The sequence below is a fragment of the Anser brachyrhynchus genome, assembly GCF_964034855.1.
Source record: "Anser brachyrhynchus genome assembly, chromosome: 14".
In the NCBI taxonomy this organism is placed as follows: domain Eukaryota; kingdom Metazoa; phylum Chordata; class Aves; order Anseriformes; family Anatidae; genus Anser; species Anser brachyrhynchus.
Window position 1 is genome coordinate 8,270,708 of NC_137709.1, and position 18,814 is coordinate 8,289,521.

Consider the following 18,814-nt stretch of genomic DNA (forward strand, 5'->3'; position numbering starts at 1 on the left):
AGGAGAAAAAGGATGCAAAAATAGTAAAGCAGATTCTGTTTGAAGGCCCTATTTATTTTAATTAACTTATGCAATCACTGCTGTGAATATATGATGGCCCAAAATGTAGCTATTTCGTTCGTTTCCGTATTTTCTATGTGAGGACTCAGAAAACATTTAAAAACAATTTTTAAATAGCATCTGGTAGCAATACATGCTGCTATGCATATTCTAGAGAACTTCTAGAGATAAGGAAGCCTGAAATCAAGATACGCCAACAGTGCAAACTCTGCAGTAAAGGCATGCAGTTACTAGCCTCCTAGCCTGTCAGGCTCTGTTTAGAAAATACCATTTTTGTGTCAGAAGCATCACAGTAGTTTAAGAAACAATTATGACAATGTATGAAAATAATTAGCAGAATACTTCATCTCAAGGACAGCTTACTAAATCCCTAGAGAGCTCAGTGTGCAAAGCAAAACGGTGCACCAACAGTAACTCACTTTGTTGCTGCATCATGGTATTAAGTGATGGCTGCTGGGGTTTGGAAGGCTGCATCCCAGGTACTAAATTGTCCAAACTGATATTTACACTGGGATCTGACCAAGTTGAAGGTAGAGTTTTGCTTGCGTTCTTCTGGACCATCTCTGTGCTTGCATTATAAAGAGGGTTGGGCTTCGGCATCAAAGTGTTCACGCTCTGCAGAGGCTAGAAAAGAAGTTGTTGGGATACACTGAAACAATTTACTAATAGGCTTCAGGACTAAACAACAAGTATTTATTTTTCCACAGAAGACAAGAAGGAGACACTGAAATTTCTTTGTTTTTAGATGTGAATTTCAGCTCTTCCAAAGCAGTGCTCCCATTTGCTGTTACACCATTAGAATGGGTTAAAGTAGAATCAAGATGCCCTAATCCCTACTTAGTAGGACAGTGATCATCTGTAGTCAAGTTCTCAACTCAGACATACTGATTTTTAACTCCTAATACCAAATCAACCTGCTATGGTTTCCAAAAAATCAGTGACCCTCCATGTAAGCAGTCAATTCCAGATTTTGAGAAAACAGGCTAGTCCTCACCTCCATCCCCTTGAGACTGGAAACCTGTAGCATTCAGTGCATGATGGCTTTAAGGTTTAAAACATCAACCTTCTTCCCCAGAAAAACAGCAACACTTAATACAGCAATGAAGACCATCTCAGAGAGGACTGGCATATAAAAAGAGGTTTTTCAAGAACTTTTCTAGAACTTCCAATATATTTTCTTTTCAGGAGACCAGCCTATCATTTTCAGACACAACATTAAGGAGAAAGCAAAAGATTAGGAAATTGTACAAACAGCTGCATACCTGTGACCTTGACATGGGTAAACCGATGCCTACAGCATTGGAGCTCATCATAGAGAAATTCATACTTTGTGAAGAGGTCATAGTTGTCTGAGAGGGGCCCATCAAATCAAAAAGATCTGCAGAATTTGAAGCAGTTGGAGCCTGGCCAGAAGCTGGCTGCGAGCTACTGAAGAGCTCTATAGCTGGCTGCTGTGCCACGTTGCTGAAGAGCTCTCCAGATGAAGCACTAGGACAAGGAGAAGCTTGGTTGAAGGCACTCCAGTCACCAAAGTCTCCATTTCCACTTGTTGCTGTACCTGAAGGGAACAGTGCAAGAGGAAGGAAGATGGAAGAAAAGGTAGAAGGCTTAGAGAAAGGCACTAAACAAGTCCCATATTCCATGAACTGAAACAAATGAGAGCTGATCTGTGTCTGTCCAGATTAACATCTGCAGGTAGAACCTCCATCTGGACATCACTCCCTCTCATGAATATTCCAACAATTTTAACAAGGTAGCAAAGGAAATATGAAAACACCCCTACACAGAAAGAATGATAACATGTCACCTGTAGATACGAAACAAGTAGAGACAGGTTTTCTTTAGACAAAATTTGAAAGAAAGATAACTTCAGAGTAGAATGTAGGCAACAAGCAAAACCAAACGTAGAACTTGATGAAATTTATCACCTTCTTAGCTCAGAGCCCTGGTACTTGCTGAGAGAACTGCTGTCAGGAACAAGCCACTTGATGAAGCAAATTCCATCGTGATAAAATACAAAACCAACTGTTTCTACATTTGCTATATACAATCAGTAAGTAACTCTTCATATAAAAAAATGTTGAGGGGAATAAAAGCTTTGAAAGCAAGTTACCAGGGAATTCTTATTTGAGGTGATAGTCCCATCCCATGAAGGGCTCATGCAAAACACATCAAGTTTTCAAGATGTCCCTTGATTTAAAACAGAAATTGCATTCAATTTTGGATCTAATACATCTCTCAGGAAAAGTTTTGTTGAACTCATAGGTCATCACTAACACTTTGTTTCATTTCAACATGCCAGGGTTTTTGCAGACAAGTGTTTTAATTCACAGTAAGGTGCAGAGAGAGATATGAAGTGTCTAACAGTATAACTTGTTTATACACAACCACAAGGGTACCGATTTCAGGATCACACATGTCCATAGACAAACCAGTGAACTGAGAATATTTCATAACCTTTGAGTCAAATGAAAGTAGATGTTATCTCCCTTAAAAAATGCTTTTTTTAAATTAAAAAGAAAAGAATTACTTCAGAGCAGCGATAGGGGAATAAGAGATTAAAACAGCATCCACAGGAGATGCTAAAAATAAAGCAATGCCATTTAAGCTGCTCTCATTCCTACATCATGAATCTTGTTCCAAGTCTGGGCCATTGTACAGGTCAGCTTTTTGATTATGTCACTGATATTCTTGTGGTACTTGAGCTAAGTCACAAGCAATGTCATTGCCATATGAAGTGAACTTCGAGTTCTAATGAACAGTAAATCATCCTCTGAATTTCTTTAGATGAGCTAATAAAAATTCGAGCACGTAAAGCTGGAGCAGATGAATCTAGTGTCAGCTTCCACTTCCTAACCCATACGATGCCCAGCTCTATAACGGCCACCCATAGCAATTTTCTGCAACTACATTCTATCTACTCAAAACATAACAGCAATAAATTACATGGAATGTGAAAGACCATGAATATACACGTTCAGCCCTTAATCATCTTTATCTTCATCAATACATTAGAATTTAACGAATGGTAGGAGAGTGAATCCGTTCACAAAATCTAAGTATTGCCAACAATATCATTGCACAAGTGCACTCATATTCATTAGCTTAGGGCCTTGCTAGAACATTTGCTTTGATCTCCCTCACAAACATGGGCTATATTAGAATATTTCAATTAGTATTGCATATTAAAAATTAAAACCTACTTTAAATATTCCTCCCAGAAGAAGCACACTCAGCATTTACTTATCTACGTTCAGACCTGTGCACTGAGCACCAATAATGGAAGTGGGGATAAAATGTATACGGCTTTGCCCCTTCAGTAGAACTTCAAAGATGATTAATCAAGAAGGAAAAGATTTCTACAGGGGCTTAGGCTGTTCAGGAATGATTAATCATTTTACAGGACTCCTTGTCCCTTGCATAATGGTGATTGGAATAGATTAATCATGTTAATGCAGATAAAGGATTGTATCAATTTAGGCTGTATTAACACACAAATTATTTGCATAGCAGGCGGCTTTGTGTTTGCAAAACAACTTGGTTTTGAGTGAGAAAGCCTGTGAAAAAATTATAGCAGTTCTTTCCTGCTAAGTAAATTAAAGGTATATTATTAATACATGTCCAGTACATTTTCTTAACATAGCATATGTGAAAAAATGACAAACTATAAATATGCTGACTAAAAGCTGTCTCACAGGTAGATCTGCTGATCTTTCCACATTCTAGATGTATTCCCGCATTCTCACTGAGATCACCCAGCTACAAAACACCAACACTGTCCAAGTTAACTTCACAGAAAATAGCCAGCTTCCCTCTCTCTGTGTTCATTTGCAGCACTGTTCTGCCTGGGTAGCACTGGAGGCTCCAAAAACACTTGACCAAAAAGAAGTTGATTGCTTTAGGTGGCTTCCTAGCATTTATTTTTTCCAGTCCAGCTTTAAGAGAAATTCTGTGCATGTTGTTTTTCAAACAGTGGCTGTGTGTACCTAGTAACTTGTCTGTTTGCATGCAAAATGACTGCACCGAGCCAGCTGCCTGGGCACAGGAAGACTCTAAAGTGCGGGGCATACAGCTAGGCAAGGGCAAAACTGAGTGCTGTCCTAATGAGCATTACTAAAAACCTTGCTCTTCTGATTGGCAGGGACTTGTTCACCTTGGACTTCAGCAAGATCCACACTTTTTTTTTTTTTTTTAAATAGGTTTCTCTTAAAAGGGAAATGAAAATAAACTGTTACTTAGCCAAGATAAAAGTGTTAGTCCGCTTCATCCCACAAATGCATATAGGCATCAGTCAATGACATTATACTGTGTACACGGGGCACACACCTTGACAGAATTCCCCTCCAATGTACTAGTTTTCCAGTAGTAACCCAGACAGCACTGGAGACTGGAAATAGCTTGTCACAGCCTTCCCTCATTACGCAATCTGACAAGGCCAACATAATTAAGTTTGTAATTGTTTAGAGATGCACACTTATTTTTTTTAAATCTTAGGAGACAGATTGGAGCTGAGGGTATCTCATTTTTCTAGCACAAGTGAGCTCCTATTTTCCATTGAACGTGATTGTCTTTTGTTTTTCTTCAACTTACCCATTTAATTTACTGTTCTGCCTGTCTTGAGAGTTCTTAAGACCAATAAGAACTCTGTACATATTTAGAAACTATAAAAAACAGCGTAAGACCCTTCTGTGTACTTTTCAGTTCACAGTCAGCATTACCACAATCAAGCAAAGCAGACTACCAAGCACCTCATCCAAGTCCTTCCCCCAGCCCCGAGCAGCTAGTAGGTTCTTTCCTTAATTACCTACCCGTATCTGAAAAGCTTGCAAACTGTTAGTTGAAGTATTAGAAAAATGACTAGTTTTTATTGCAAATAGTTGAATAATCTCACACAAAGCACTGGGAAGACTATGATGATTAATAATCCGAATAGTCCTATCACTACAGCCAATTTTTCAGTCATTTTGGAAACACAGATACTGTCAAATTGAAGCATTCATCACTGTAGAAGTCCAGTTAAGACAGCTCTGCCCACTATTACAGAAGTGGGGTGTGCTGGGCTCTATGATGTTTAGTGAGCACTCTTCAGCCAGCATTTAGACCCACACTTGTTTGTTTCAGGTTTTACTTAGTCACGTTTTGTTTCAGTTAGTTCCAAAATTAGATTTGGAGCTTTGCTCTAAGTTTTATCATGTGCTTTTAAATAAACAGGGGTGTATATGGAACCCCTACCACATTTTTCTGAAACAGAGTTGATAAAGAGTTTTAGGCCCATGAGACAAGTGCTAAGTGCTGTGCTGGACAACGGATCTCTTCCTTACTCAATATCAACACTTGTGTCCAGTTAAACAAACAGGGTTTGCCTTGGAAAGAGAAATGACTTTCAATAACGCCACGTGGCATCTCTTCCCCTCTCTCTGCCCTTAAACAGCATTTCAATCTGTAAATGAATCCTACCTTGCGATGATGGGAAACTTGCTGTAGCAGCAGCTGAACTAAAATCAGCAAATCCTCCAAATGGGTCAGTTGATCCACCTAGAAACAGAAGGAAGCCAAATACTGTTAAAGGACTCTACAAAGAACCATTGCAATAAATGCATGCAGAATTTATGAAGAAAAGCTGTCCTGTATTTAGCACGATGGATTTATTGATTCTGCTCCATAAGTCCACAATGGTTTTCCTGTTCATCACCATACTATATTTATACAAGCCTGAGCAACAATAAACTGGAGTATTTCCAACTACACTGCAGATTTTGCAGTTTTGTTTTCTTAAGATCCGAGTTCTTGATATCTCTAAAAATAAATTTAAAAAGAATAAAAAGGTTAGAAAGGGTTCTCCTGTTCTCCTAACAAGGGATGCTGCTAGTCTGACAGTTTGTGAAAATAAAACTTTGGAAGTTTTTATATAGAAAAGCCAAACATTCTCATCATAAAAAGAGTTAATTTATTATGCTTACTATGAAAAATTAAATATCATCTTATATTTATTTTTATGTTACTTAAAGCATGAATGATTTTGCAGTAATCTTGAATTGGAATCTCAAGGACGTGGCTTGTGTTTGTGATTGCCTTTTTTTTTTTTTTAAGATCTTTGTGTCCTTTCTACAGCATGAACATTAAGTTTGCCTACCAGACATCTGTATACAGCAAATAAATTATCAACTTTTGAATGTAGCATGTTTTTTCACAAAAAAACACAGCCAAGGTATAGAAACAGAAGATTTAAGAATCATATACTAGAAAGCTTTTTTCCTTTAAATAAACGAGAAATATTTTACAACAAATCTGTCAATTATCCTCACTATTGCTTTTAACTAGCTACTCCACAGACCCGAGAAAGCTAAGAAATTGACCTTATTTGTTTGTCCTCAAAGATTTCACCTCCAAACAGTCCTACCCTTAGAAAAAGCTGCAGCAGTTCAATTATTTTGCTTTTAGTGTTATGCGTACATTATATAGGTTACATCACAGCTGCTTAGCCTGCAGTGCTTAGAAACTAGCCAGGTGGGACTGGAACATCTGTGCTGCACTCAAACACCACCAGGGACAGCTTCCAACATCTGGTGCCATTTCTGAATTGTCTTATCGCTGCAAGACATTCTGCCCCATCTGCTACTCTCAACTGGGTTAATTAAACTAGAACCATCTCCTTTTTAATAAATGGCTAGCAGTAATAAAAGGAGCCATTCACTTTCTAATACATGCATACTTGTATTTCTTTTTAATGTTATTTTACTGTAGACATTGCTAGGAAGGCGACTGCTTTTCCAAGGGGAAGTATCTCTTCCTGCAGCATATGGTATAGAGCAAGAGAAGGGAATGCAAGGACAGTCTCTTTAAATTTTCAGAAATATAGCACTACTAAAACCATTTCACCACCTTTTCAAAAGGGAGAAGATTACAAAGTTAAGAAATTTCTTCAACGCAAATTCTTAAGTGATGTAATAAGCACCTTTCATACATTAATACAGAAGTTTTATACTGAATGCAAATTATGAATGAAAAGGGGAGGATAAGCCAGTGAAATATCAGGCTAAAAATGTGCTCTGATGAACACACAGCTTTGTCTACTGCAATGAACGTTTTCAAGTAATTTTTCCACCACATGTTCTGAACTCTGAGATGGACACAGTAATGGTTTGAAGGTTTATAAGCAGAGATACCACACTCAAATTCTATCGGACCACATCCTAAAACGGAAACAAGCTCTCATGCTACACTTACTATCCCCCCCTTGGTTATCTGTCAAAGAATCTAGTGATTAATTTCATTTTAAAAACAACTAGGTTCAAACCCAAAATAACACCTTAACATTCTCAGTCAAGTCAATTTTTTCTCCACCTCTATTGCATGTTTTCAAATGAAACTGACTTCCAGAGGAAGATAGCAAAGCTTAAGCTGAATGCATCAACTCTGAACAAAAAAAAGGTATCGCTGGCTAAGATTAAAGAACATAGTCTCCAGTAACACCAAAAAAATTACTTCCAGCAGGTCTATTCATACATTCTACAACTCCCCAGATTGCTCCTTCATGACATCTCCCCTTATGTACAAATTGTGTTGCTTCAGTAACGTGTAAACCCCCAAGCTTCACCAACTTTCTTCCAGATCTCTGCACCTAAAAATACAAAGATAAGCAAATTCTGAGTTCCCTGAATTCACATGACTTCCCTGCCAACTCCTTCACAGGCTAGATCAAAGGCTGTGTGTGACCCTTTCCCTGTGTCTTGCTTGACACTGGGAATGTTCCCACACCCTGTGCTGCAAGGAACAGTGGTCATAACAAGTGACCTGCACGTGAAGGACAGTGCTAATCTTCTCAACATGAGCTATCCTCAAAGATTCCCATGTGAGATCTGTCACTACAAATGAACCCATTCCATCTGCCTTCCCAGGTCAGAAGAGAGGTTATTTAGCAGGACCAGCTGGTAATACGCCTCTTCTCAACACCATTTGTAAATGCTGCTTTGGGAAAAAAAGAAAAAAATCAAAAAGGCAAAAAAAGGGCTTGCTACAGAGAACCAAACTGATGAAAGATTCAAATGTGCTGTAATGTCAAAGCACTTTACCTCTGGTTTGAAACACGGAAAGGCTCAATTTGAACTGAAATTGTCTATTCTTAACACAAATTTTTTTATATATAAAAAGATACAGACTTATGTATATAAACAAAGTAAAACCAAAACAGCTCCCTTCTCTTTTTCCAGTCAAGAGGACAAAGGCCTTAAAATCTGGGTATTGAAATTTCAAGTATTGACTAGGGGTAGTGGCTGTGATCCAGGATCTTAAAATTCCACTGAATTGTTGTAAATCCCAAGTACATGAACACCTCTGTATATAAAGTTACACACAATTTTACATTTTCTTTAAAATGAAGGTGGAGCTGACTATCTGTGGTGCCCAAGACATACAGAGACTTCTACAAATAATATGATTATGATGCAATTTCCAGCAACAGAATTTGTTTCTTTGCAATGGAGAACAGTTATATGAAAGGTTTCTATATACATATAAAAACACGTGAGCATTTAATTCTCTATTCAAATTGATCTTTAAACAAAAATTCTGTTCACTGTTTACTCTTCTAAATGTTAGGCCATAAATGCATGGAAGTCCCTTTTCTCTTCCATGCTAGTTGCAATCAAAACTTAGTATTAGAAGAACCTACAAGCACAATAAAAACCTAAAACTTTGCAGACGTGTAATAAGCAAAACAACCAAACTCCCAAATCCCCGTTTCTATCCTGTATACAATGCACTGATATTTAACATACTCTGAAACAGAAACTGCAATTTGAGAGTGTAAGAGTAAGTCCATATGAGCATTAACGGACTTAAATTCAACTGCACATTTAGAGTCTGAAGGGACATGTTTTACAACGAACAGGTTTACTAAGTAGCTATTTCATCCATTTCTAGCTGTCCAAACTTTGAATTGCACTATGAGAAATGCTTAAATGTGAATTGATTGCACTTGCTTTTAGAGTTAATTATAATTAATTGCATTACAAACAGCTTCTGACTGATCTGGTAGTTAATCTTTGTCCTGCTAACTTTTATTAATCCCATGCAATAACATTTACAATACCTTGCTGCAAAAGGTTCTAGGCAGCTCTAAATTTTTGAGTATTACTTTCTCAGCTTATCTATATCTATTCCTCTTCATCTGTGGAACATCAAACAAGTTTATCCTCAGAACTGGTCCATCAGAATATACATTAAGACAACAAAAAATGCACTAACCTGTTGAGGCTGGCTGGCTTACTCCATCAAACAACAGATCAACCAGGTCATTAGAAGACTTGCTGCCAGAGGGTACGGAAGCCTGAAGAAGAAATCTCACAGTTAATCTTTGGCACCCCCAATTCTTTTTAAACAAAAAGCTATTTGATACTTCCTTTAGAGGTTCCTGCTGTTTGAACTGCAAATTCATTTCTGTCATATGAAGAATCAAAAAACGGAACTGGACAGAACCATCATTTGCTCAAAAATAAGATTTCTGCCTTTAAAAAACAGCAGCAGAGTGAAATATTGACATTTGCAGAACTCCTTTTACATTGACTGACATTAAAAGCAAGTCAGAGGAAGAAGAGTTGCACTTTATCTGTTCCACTATGATTAAGAATCAATCCCTCCTCATAAAGAGCAAGGAAATTAAAAGTAGGACAAAATACTCCATGTGACCACAGGTTGCCTTAAACTCCACTACGGTATCTATACAGATGCATGAGGAAAAGCAGGGCCCTGTTTGATGAATGTAAGCGTAACACAGCAGAACTTCCTGTGAAAGTTACTGAGTCAGATCTGACATTAAGACATGCTGAACAGACAGCTCAAGTTCACGCCAGTTCAGAAAGCAAGGCACCTGTGCTCACACAAGCAATTTGGTATGACCCTGTTAAAGTGTTAGCTGTATTACCTACAATAACTTAGAGAAGAACCTAAAAGATATGTAATTTTAAAATAATGCAAGTGAAATACACAGTTCAAAGTGCAGCTGTTTGTGATGTTGTTGGTTGATTTTGAAATAGACTAAAAACCAAAACACAAAGTCATTTAAGATGAGTGCTTTGTAGAGAGGGCAGGTTTGTCTCTGAAGCTAGTCACTGAAACCTAGCTAAATTACAGATCAAATACTAAACAGCTGGTTTCACCACCTTTGAAAGCCACACGTGCCTATTTTTGATAGAATGGTTCCCTTGAATGCTATGTAACAAAAATTCGATTTCTAAACTAAGTTGTCTCAGTGTTTAGAAGAACACTGTTTCCAAAGTCATATTTTATTTCACTCTCCTGTCATCTCACCTTTGCCGTAGGCTGTGCAGTATGAGATGCAACATTCTGTTCTGGACTTGCTTTATCCCCTGTATAATGCGCTGCCGCTCCCAGGTCAATGGTTTTTGAAGGATTTGCTGTACGTTTGTGTATGGTGGTGGTAGCCTGTGTAATATGAATATGTTTGGTTGTCACAGTCTCCTCTTCATCTTTAAATTCAGCTTTGGGAGATTTACCTCTTCGTGATTTTTCCTCATCACTGTCACTAGAAGAACAGAAGTGATAAAATACCATTCACAATGGATTTCCCAGTTACTTAAGCAGACACTTGGCTTAGGCCACAAGAGTTTTGATTACTGCAATTCCTTGTAGTGATGGTTCATAATGAACAAAATAAAATACTTCCTACATTTGAGAAAGCTAATGTTTTATCCTTACGTTACACATCTTAAAGAGCGTATAGCACTGCACCTATAGTACATAAGAGAAGCAGATATTTTGTTAAATCTTAACTGCAAGGCCACAGCAGAGGTTAAGAGGAAATCACGGTTTAAATCCAGCACGCTTAATTACCTTCTGACAGGAACTCCCACACACGTTATGTAACACTTCAGCAACAAAAAGTTTAGTTGGCAAGTCTGCTCATTACTTACCCCAACAGCCAGAAAGCAGTGCACGAGATACAGGTATTATCTTTCAGATTTCAAGAACACCATTCCTATTTAAACTTATTTCCCTTTCCAGATAAATGGGCTTTTATTTTCTTCAGAATGTTTATGGAGAAAATGTTCACAGAATTATGCACTAAAATGATACTATTCATTTTCCACAGAACACATTTATTCTCAAAACGTAAAAGAATAAGAGCATCACCATTTCAGGTGAAAACTTTTTAGATGTCACTGTGCAATATCTGTTTAATCTGTTACGTTTTCTACTCTTACAATTCAAGCCTTTCACAAGCAAACCAATTGCTCCTTCAACAAGTCATGTTGCTTGTAATCATCAGGATAAGATTTGTACACAACGGTGAAAATTGCTGTAGAGAAAGCTTAAATATATTGAAAAGTATTTTGAAATAGTAATTCCCTTAGCAACACAGTTGAAAGTAGAAGGTTTTTATATTTTAATAATGCATTAGAATACAAAAACTGCAAAATTTAAGAAAGGCTGTCCCTTTGTCAGTGGGAATATGACAGTAACTGCAATATACTCTGGAGGGTAGCCTTTGTTCTCCGTTAACAATAGCGTGCTTTTCGGAATACACTGTAGGCATCTTACTTCCTCTATGCGTACTTCCTTTTCACCGCTGGGGATGGCTCAATTCATTACCATTAGGCAAAGTAAATGCTCAACATTTTTAAAATCGTATCTTCAGGCCAACCGAGTAACTACTGGAATTTGCTTGAACCAGCCTTATACAGACAAGTGAACTCAAACAGCATCACCTAAGCTCACATTTCCAAGGCACTTCCACTTCGGCTTGCAACAGCAGGCTACTGCTCTTCCAGTTCTGGATTTCTGCACATATGCTACATGCAAAATAAATAAGATGGGACACTAACCTCATTTTTCAATTATGACATCAGGATTTAATACAAGCCTCCAAACAAGGCTAGTTTTAATGTTAGTACACATCATCTATACTCCTCCAAGGCGTTCGGAATCAACGTTGCCTTTGAAATGTGTTGAACACATCTAAGATCAGGACATCACAACTAAGTCTATTACAGCGTGCTGCAATGTAATTCTCATCATCACTACAGAGTCTGCTTAGTCCACACACACACTCTGTAGGTTGACAAGTGATTGATAACTAAAGCCTGATCAACGTAAGAATGGGAAGGGGTGAGTCTTTAGTGATCTTATTTTGTGTCTGCTAAGACACTCTAAGTGTCTAAAAGCTTTTAAGAGATAAGAAGTTAAATATATATATGCCAGAATGCAGGCCAAACATTACAATATTCAGTTTTCTATAACAACTTGTACCACTAAAAAACAGATCTTGTGAGACAGTTTTGAAGTGTTCCTTAACCTTCACATTAACAGCAAGCAAACATTACAGATTAACGTTCCCTTGAAGTGTTTACCATGCTCAGAATAGTAAAATTACAGTGCTTTAACTCAGAATTGCAGAATTAACTCAAAAATAAAAGTTATAGCTTGCACTGTACCAAGTAATTAAGAGAGCTACAAGCGAAGTACATCATTGCAACTTCCAGAAACCAAAGAAAAACACAGACTAGTTTACTCCAGTTAGCTACGTGAACAGCAATTTCACCAAAATCTTCTACAAACTCAAGCCAGCTATATCACAAGTTAAGTTCTTAGTTCAAGAATTTTTTTTTCTTCCATGGAAACTGCCAGCTTTGCAAGCAGTCAGAAAGCCAGAAGTCAGGCCAAATATTTCTAGTGAGTATATTGGAGGTAAAGGTTGTGCCATCTGAATTCCATTAACCATCCTGAAGATGTGCAAGTCAGATTCATTTTCTGTGCTTCAAGACCTTTATTGGTTTTACAGTGCTAAAGAAAATGATTTATAAAGCTATTAAGCTAGAAACAACAGAACATAACAACAGCACATTTGCCAGATGAACGAGTCCCACCATTCAGTCACCCTTCCTAGTGAAAAGACTGCAAAAAGGACTGTCTGAAACGCTGGAAGGTGCAAGGCTTTTATCTCCACAAGTCATTCAGAAATAAAGCAAAAGTAGCAAGATTAAGAAGTTTACTGCACATTGTCTACATGAACTGTGGACAGTAAGCTGTACAGGCATTACGGCACATTTCAAAGGTAAGTACAGAAAAGTACACAGCGATACATCATGGTTAAGACTGAAATTGTGTACTTCTGATCCCTTCTTCTTTGTAGTCTATTGATAGTAAATTCTAAGAGGGAACCCAGATGCGTGCAAAGAATACCAGTTTCATTAGTTATTAATATTCTAGTAAAAAGGCCATACTGCCTTTTTCTTGGAAATGCTACCACTGTCATTACTTTTATTTTCCTACAAAATTGTTCAAGTTTTGTAACATATACGTATGTACGTCTGCGTATATAAATGCACAAAAATTTGAACATATTCCTATTAAAAATACCTCTAAATTCTCAGCGTAAATTTGAATTAAGATGTCTCCCAAAAGGGGATTATTTCAATATACTTAAGCACTTCCTCTGCAGCAATTTCAGACTTTTAAGCACAAATTTGAACTCCAGATAATAAAATTCCATGCACCTGTTGAAGAGTGATGCTTTTAAAGCTCTTTCTGCAGGCAAACCAGGGTAGGTTCTTCTTCTTACTTCAAAACCTTTAGCGGCCATATGTAAAATACAAGTTTCTTAAGAAGGTTCAATTTTTTATTTATTTTTTTAACGTATTTCAGTAAGTCACCTGCAGTCTGTTCTTGCTGAGATGGGCTCAGGGAAGATGCATGATGTCAAAACAGATCTAAGCAAATTATTATTTATTTTTTATCTCCTCCTTTAGCACTTGAGCATTCAGAGTAATTGTAGCATTAAATGACAGCTTCAGGTACACTGGCTCAAGAAAGACCACTGAAATGCTGAGACAAGCAAAGATTAAGAAACTTCAGCCAAATTCCCTGCTTTGCCAGCAGGCATCTAAGCTAGGGGCTATAATGGAAGGCAGCCAACAGCAGTTAACTATCAACAGAGCTATGTGATTCCCAGAGGCCAGCAAGAGCTTCGCAAGAGAAGCAAGTATTGACCCCACACACGTTTCCACATGAAGAATGGCAGCAGATTGTAACTAATAATCAGCGGTGTCAAGGAGCTTTATAATAACAATTTCACAGAATAAATCCATGTTAAAATGACTCTAATACCTGCACCTTTCTGGAGAGTCCTCTCTATCTTTCCTTCGGAACTTGCTGATGGTATCATCGATCGTGCTTCCAATTTTGTCGCTTAGCTCACCTAACTTATCACTGAACGGAAACGCAGGTTTTTTATCCCATTCTTCATCCCACTTTGACTTGGGCTCAGGATCATATCTTTCACCTGTGTAAGGCATTAAGATAAAAAATACTAAAGGTAACAGCAAATAAATGCCCATAGTGTTTTCTGAATCACTCTCAAGCCTCCCTCCCCTGCAAACACAAAGCTCACAGGTTTTCAAAGGAAACTCAAAGCTCCCATAGTGCTGAATCAACACTATTACAGCAAGGCACAGCATGTAATGCCAATCATTAAATGGCAGGAATGCAGAATCAAAGACTTTTGTTTATGACAGCCACACAACCTTAATGCACTACACAGCACATCAGAATACTGTAGGATTCTGCCAGAGAGGCACAAGAAGTACAATCAACCCCGGCTACAAATAAGCAGCTTATCAGAAATGGAGCATGCCAGCTTTGTAACAGTCATTTAACACATGATACTTCATTCTTGGCTAACCTGTGCGTTCAGAGGTAAAACAAACATTTATACATTAAGACTCATGAACAGATAAAAGCATAGTACCAAAATATTGAAAGACAAGCATGAAATGCGTGATAGCTTTGCTCTTTCTTTTCCATACTCAGTGTACAAATAAAAGCTTCTTTTAAAAGGAAGAAGCAGTAAAGCAACCCACCTTTTCAGCCACTGAGTATCCTGAACATCTTTACTGAACACTTACAGACATCATTCATTCTTTTTCTATTCCAGTAATCAAGACCTCCACACTGAGAGCTTGCAAACAGCTGATGGTTTTACTTAGAATCAGTATGTTTGCTGTACAATCAAATTAAGATTTTTTTTTTTAAAGACTAAAGCTTGGACTTGAACATACTCAAACAACCCAAGTCTAGTTTAAAAGAAAAAACAGCACTTAATTCTAACAAAGACTCAACTATCAGAACCACATAATGCTTTAATAACTAGCATTGTGATCTTACATTAGACCTTCAGCTGAGAATATAGGTATACAAAACAACCCAGTATAGCTCAGTTTCTAGACAACGCTAAGATGTGAGCATTTTTGTATTTTGGACCATCACACCCATGCAACAAGGGTGGTTTTTTTTTTTTCGTTTTTACTATTGAAAAATGTAAAAACACTAATAAGATTTTATCACTTAAGGTGGGTAAAACTGAACAGTAGAAAGAAAGGTAAGAAATTTAATACTTCAAATTACATAAAAATTATATTGCATCTCAGGTTATGTTCAAAATGTATTCAGTTAAGCCATTCGAAATAAAATGATGATTCCAGCACTACGAGGTGCAGAATTTGAGATATACTAGGATGTATTTTCTTATCAAAGAGATAAACGCAGATCTCCAATGGTATCTTGTTTAGATCCATAACAGACTGACAAACTTTTTCTACGTTGAGTGCTTGTTAAAAATCAGCCGGATACTCAGTGGGATCTCTATCATTGTTGAAGGAGAAATAGTTAGAAATATACTACTGTTAAATTTTGCAGGAGAGTGAAATGGCCTTATTTCAGCTATGTCAGGTTCTCCAGCATTTTACTGGAGATTCCACTAAAAGGTTTTCTTGTGTGATACGAATTATAAAATGAGGACTTAAAACTAAGAACTCCATGTTTTCATCAGGACAAAAAGAACTAAGGAGAACTGTGGAAATACAAGCATTTTCTATGTAAGTAACTATAATTTTTTAGCTTAGAAGTCTGACCTGGGAAAGAAAGTTTGTTTTGTGCTGCTGGGAAGATTTTTAAGAACTTCCCTCAAATGACGGGAAAATTAAAAATCCTTTACCACAAAAATGAAATATACAACAAAGGAGAGAGATAGCCCTTTGAATTCAGAAGCTTGAATGATAACTTAAGAACATATGGAGAAAAATCTACCCTGCATATGGGGATGGATCACGACTCTGTAAAGAGTAAGTCAAAAGAAAAGCTCAGAGAAAGAACAGAGGGGCACGTACTTAAAAGTACAGATGAAGTGACTCATAAGAATTTCCTAAAGAGAGAGAATCGGTAGAGTTCCAAGCAAGTAGACAAAAACCTGTAACAATATAATAAAGACATATCCTGCCACGGAGATGGAGATTTCTATCTACTCTGCATGTGTGGAAAAAGAAGAATAGAGGAACATGGGGAAGTAACCTGCCAAAGGCAGGAGAGAGTAAGCCTTTAATTTTCTAAGGCTCAAAGTGAAGAAGAGGGAAAAACATGCACAGAACTGAAGAGTTGCAGGTGAAGTCATACACAGTTCCTACTCAGATCTCATCCTAAAGCCTTCTCTCAAAGCAGTTACTGATTCTAGCAAACCAGAGCTTTGTGCCATTGAGACCTGGGGAAACATCCCTTATTAAGAGAACCCAAGGATCCACTTGGGCCAAAGAAAACGCAAACATTTCAGGACTGATAGCTGGATCATGGATGACATACTGGGATATATCAACATAAAAGCAGGTTCAAGCTCAGATCCCTGCTACAAATAATTAAAAATGTTTGTAAGTATTTGTTTTACAGGTAAGTTTAGAAATAACTTTCTGGTGTTAACTATGACCCCTTCACCAGCAGCTACAGTTCTCTAGGGTTTAGGGGTGAGCACTATGCACCAAGTTTCCAGCCTGCATATAGGTTTGCTGTACAACATCTAGCCACGAGCTTAGGAGGGCTATATAAAGTAAATTCAGTATTACCTCTGGGAACCCTCCTCTGAAAAGCACATGGGACCTACACTGCTATTCAAAGAAGGTTTTAAAAACACAAACCAAGACAGTGACAACTGTATTGACAAACTGCTGATACATAAGCTCCACCACATATTTAAAGTCAGACCTGACAGACATCAGAATCCATAGATAATCCACAGATACCTTTCAAATACTCAAACAGCATGACATGGGAAACCAAAAAGTCTAACGGGACATAGTATTTACATTGTTTCACCCAAACAGTATTACTGCACCCAAAGCCCTAACACAAATTAAGCAGTGATTCTTAAGGAGGTTGGCAGGCATAGGTGGATCAATATTCTTGTGCTGTGGGAGGTGGGAAGATCACTTTTTTTTTTTTAATTACAGAAAGACTAAGAAACCCTGACTTACAAGGGCATCTATTTATCTAGTTCTGCTACAGCAGCATGCATTTCTCAGGGAGGCTCTGCCTAAGGGTAAAAACAGAATAGCTAAGTTCTGGCTAAACCACTGCATCAATGTCACTTGTGTTTTTAGTTAATTTACCTGAAAACCCACCCACATACTGAAAAGTCTGCCAAAGAAAAAAAGATTTTTGAAGTACTTCAGTTAGATATATACGGGGGGAGGGGAAGAAATACAAGCTTTATTTGATAATACTATCAACACTGACAGTTAAAGAAATATAAAGAAGAAACATCTAAAGGAGCATCTTAGAAATTTGTTAGTAGTTATCTGGTTTTCTGCATATCTAAGCTACACTGAGAGTCTAGGTTGTCGATTCTTGACCAACAAAGCCCAGTTAGTACTCACTGTATCTGAACCCTCCAACACTGTCTGAAGAAACACCAATGTATTTGTCTTTGTTCTTCTTTGCTTTCTTCCTTTCTTCCCGAAGTCGATCATCATCTTGAGCAAATTCAACCATTTCTTTAACCTTCTGGCGTATATTTATACCCTGGTCTTTGCCATTTTCATCTGTATAGATAATGCAGGATAAAGAGTATGAGGGGGGACAGGAGCAGAAACAGGAGAAGAAAATAAATCAGAGGCAGCAATACCGAGCATGACAAACTGGTAAGAAAACTTCAATTAGGAACAGAGCAATCAAAGCAAAAGACCTTATGGGTACCAAGGTCCACTGTTCCTGTTTTAAAGGGGCCAAATATTTTAACACCAATTTTTACCCCTAGATAAATGATAGTTTTCAATGAATGGTGTATTTAGAAAACATCTAACTGCTGTTGAAACACTGAAAAGCTCGAAGACTGAGATAGAGATTATATCCTCCAATGAATATTTTAACCCTCCCGAACATAAGCCTTTTTGGTACAGCTTTTACAACTTTAATTGCATGAACTTACTCTTACTGCAAAACTGAATTTTTGAAAAAGTGCTTTCAGTTGGGATGTACTACAAGCTAAGCGTGCTCCTTTCCCAGCCTTTTTCACATTCAAAACACACACTGGCCTTGCTGCCTTTGCACTGTAAATATTATTTGGTGGGAGGAAAAAAACCCAGCTTCAAACAGATGTGTGTGTTTTGGAGCTCTAACCTTTTCTTCCCATATGATTAAAGCTATTCCTTTACGGACACCACAGGGGACCAGTCTCTAGTGCATATTTTAATATAAACCCGAACACTCATGTTGTGTTGGTTCTGTTGTTATTAGCCAGTCTTTTCTGCAAGTTCTTGTCTTCACTAATTAATACTCTAGGGTCCCACGTCTTGGATTCTGCACTCTTCACACAACTGGCAACAGTCACATTCTAATTAGACTGGGGAAGCTTCTAAGCTGGTTCAGGTGACTGACAACTCCAACTACTGTTTTAATTTGCTTATAAGATTTTTCT

The 18,814-nt window shown here is 37.6% G+C and overlaps 1 protein-coding gene across 2 annotated transcripts in view; it reads right to left on the bottom strand.

Moving 5' to 3' along the window:
• Positions 1-18,814, bottom strand: part of CLINT1 (clathrin interactor 1) — a 47,916-nt gene that overhangs the window by 1,739 nt on the left and 27,363 nt on the right. Inside the window, exons 5-11 of one of the 2 annotated variants that reach the window (XM_080555762.1) lie at positions 17,775-17,939; positions 14,191-14,359; positions 10,369-10,603; positions 9,307-9,388; positions 5,518-5,595; positions 1,323-1,618; positions 480-684 (exon numbers count right to left, since the gene is read on the bottom strand). In XM_080555762.1, coding sequence (XP_080411888.1) covers positions 480-684; positions 1,323-1,618; positions 5,518-5,595; positions 9,307-9,388; positions 10,369-10,603; positions 14,191-14,359; positions 17,775-17,939 — 1,230 coding nt within the window. Of the gene's footprint in view, positions 1-479; positions 685-1,322; positions 1,619-5,517; positions 5,596-9,306; positions 9,389-10,368; positions 10,604-14,184; positions 14,360-17,774; positions 17,940-18,814 lie in introns of both variants that reach the window. The other variant, XM_080555761.1, reaches the window with a different exon arrangement.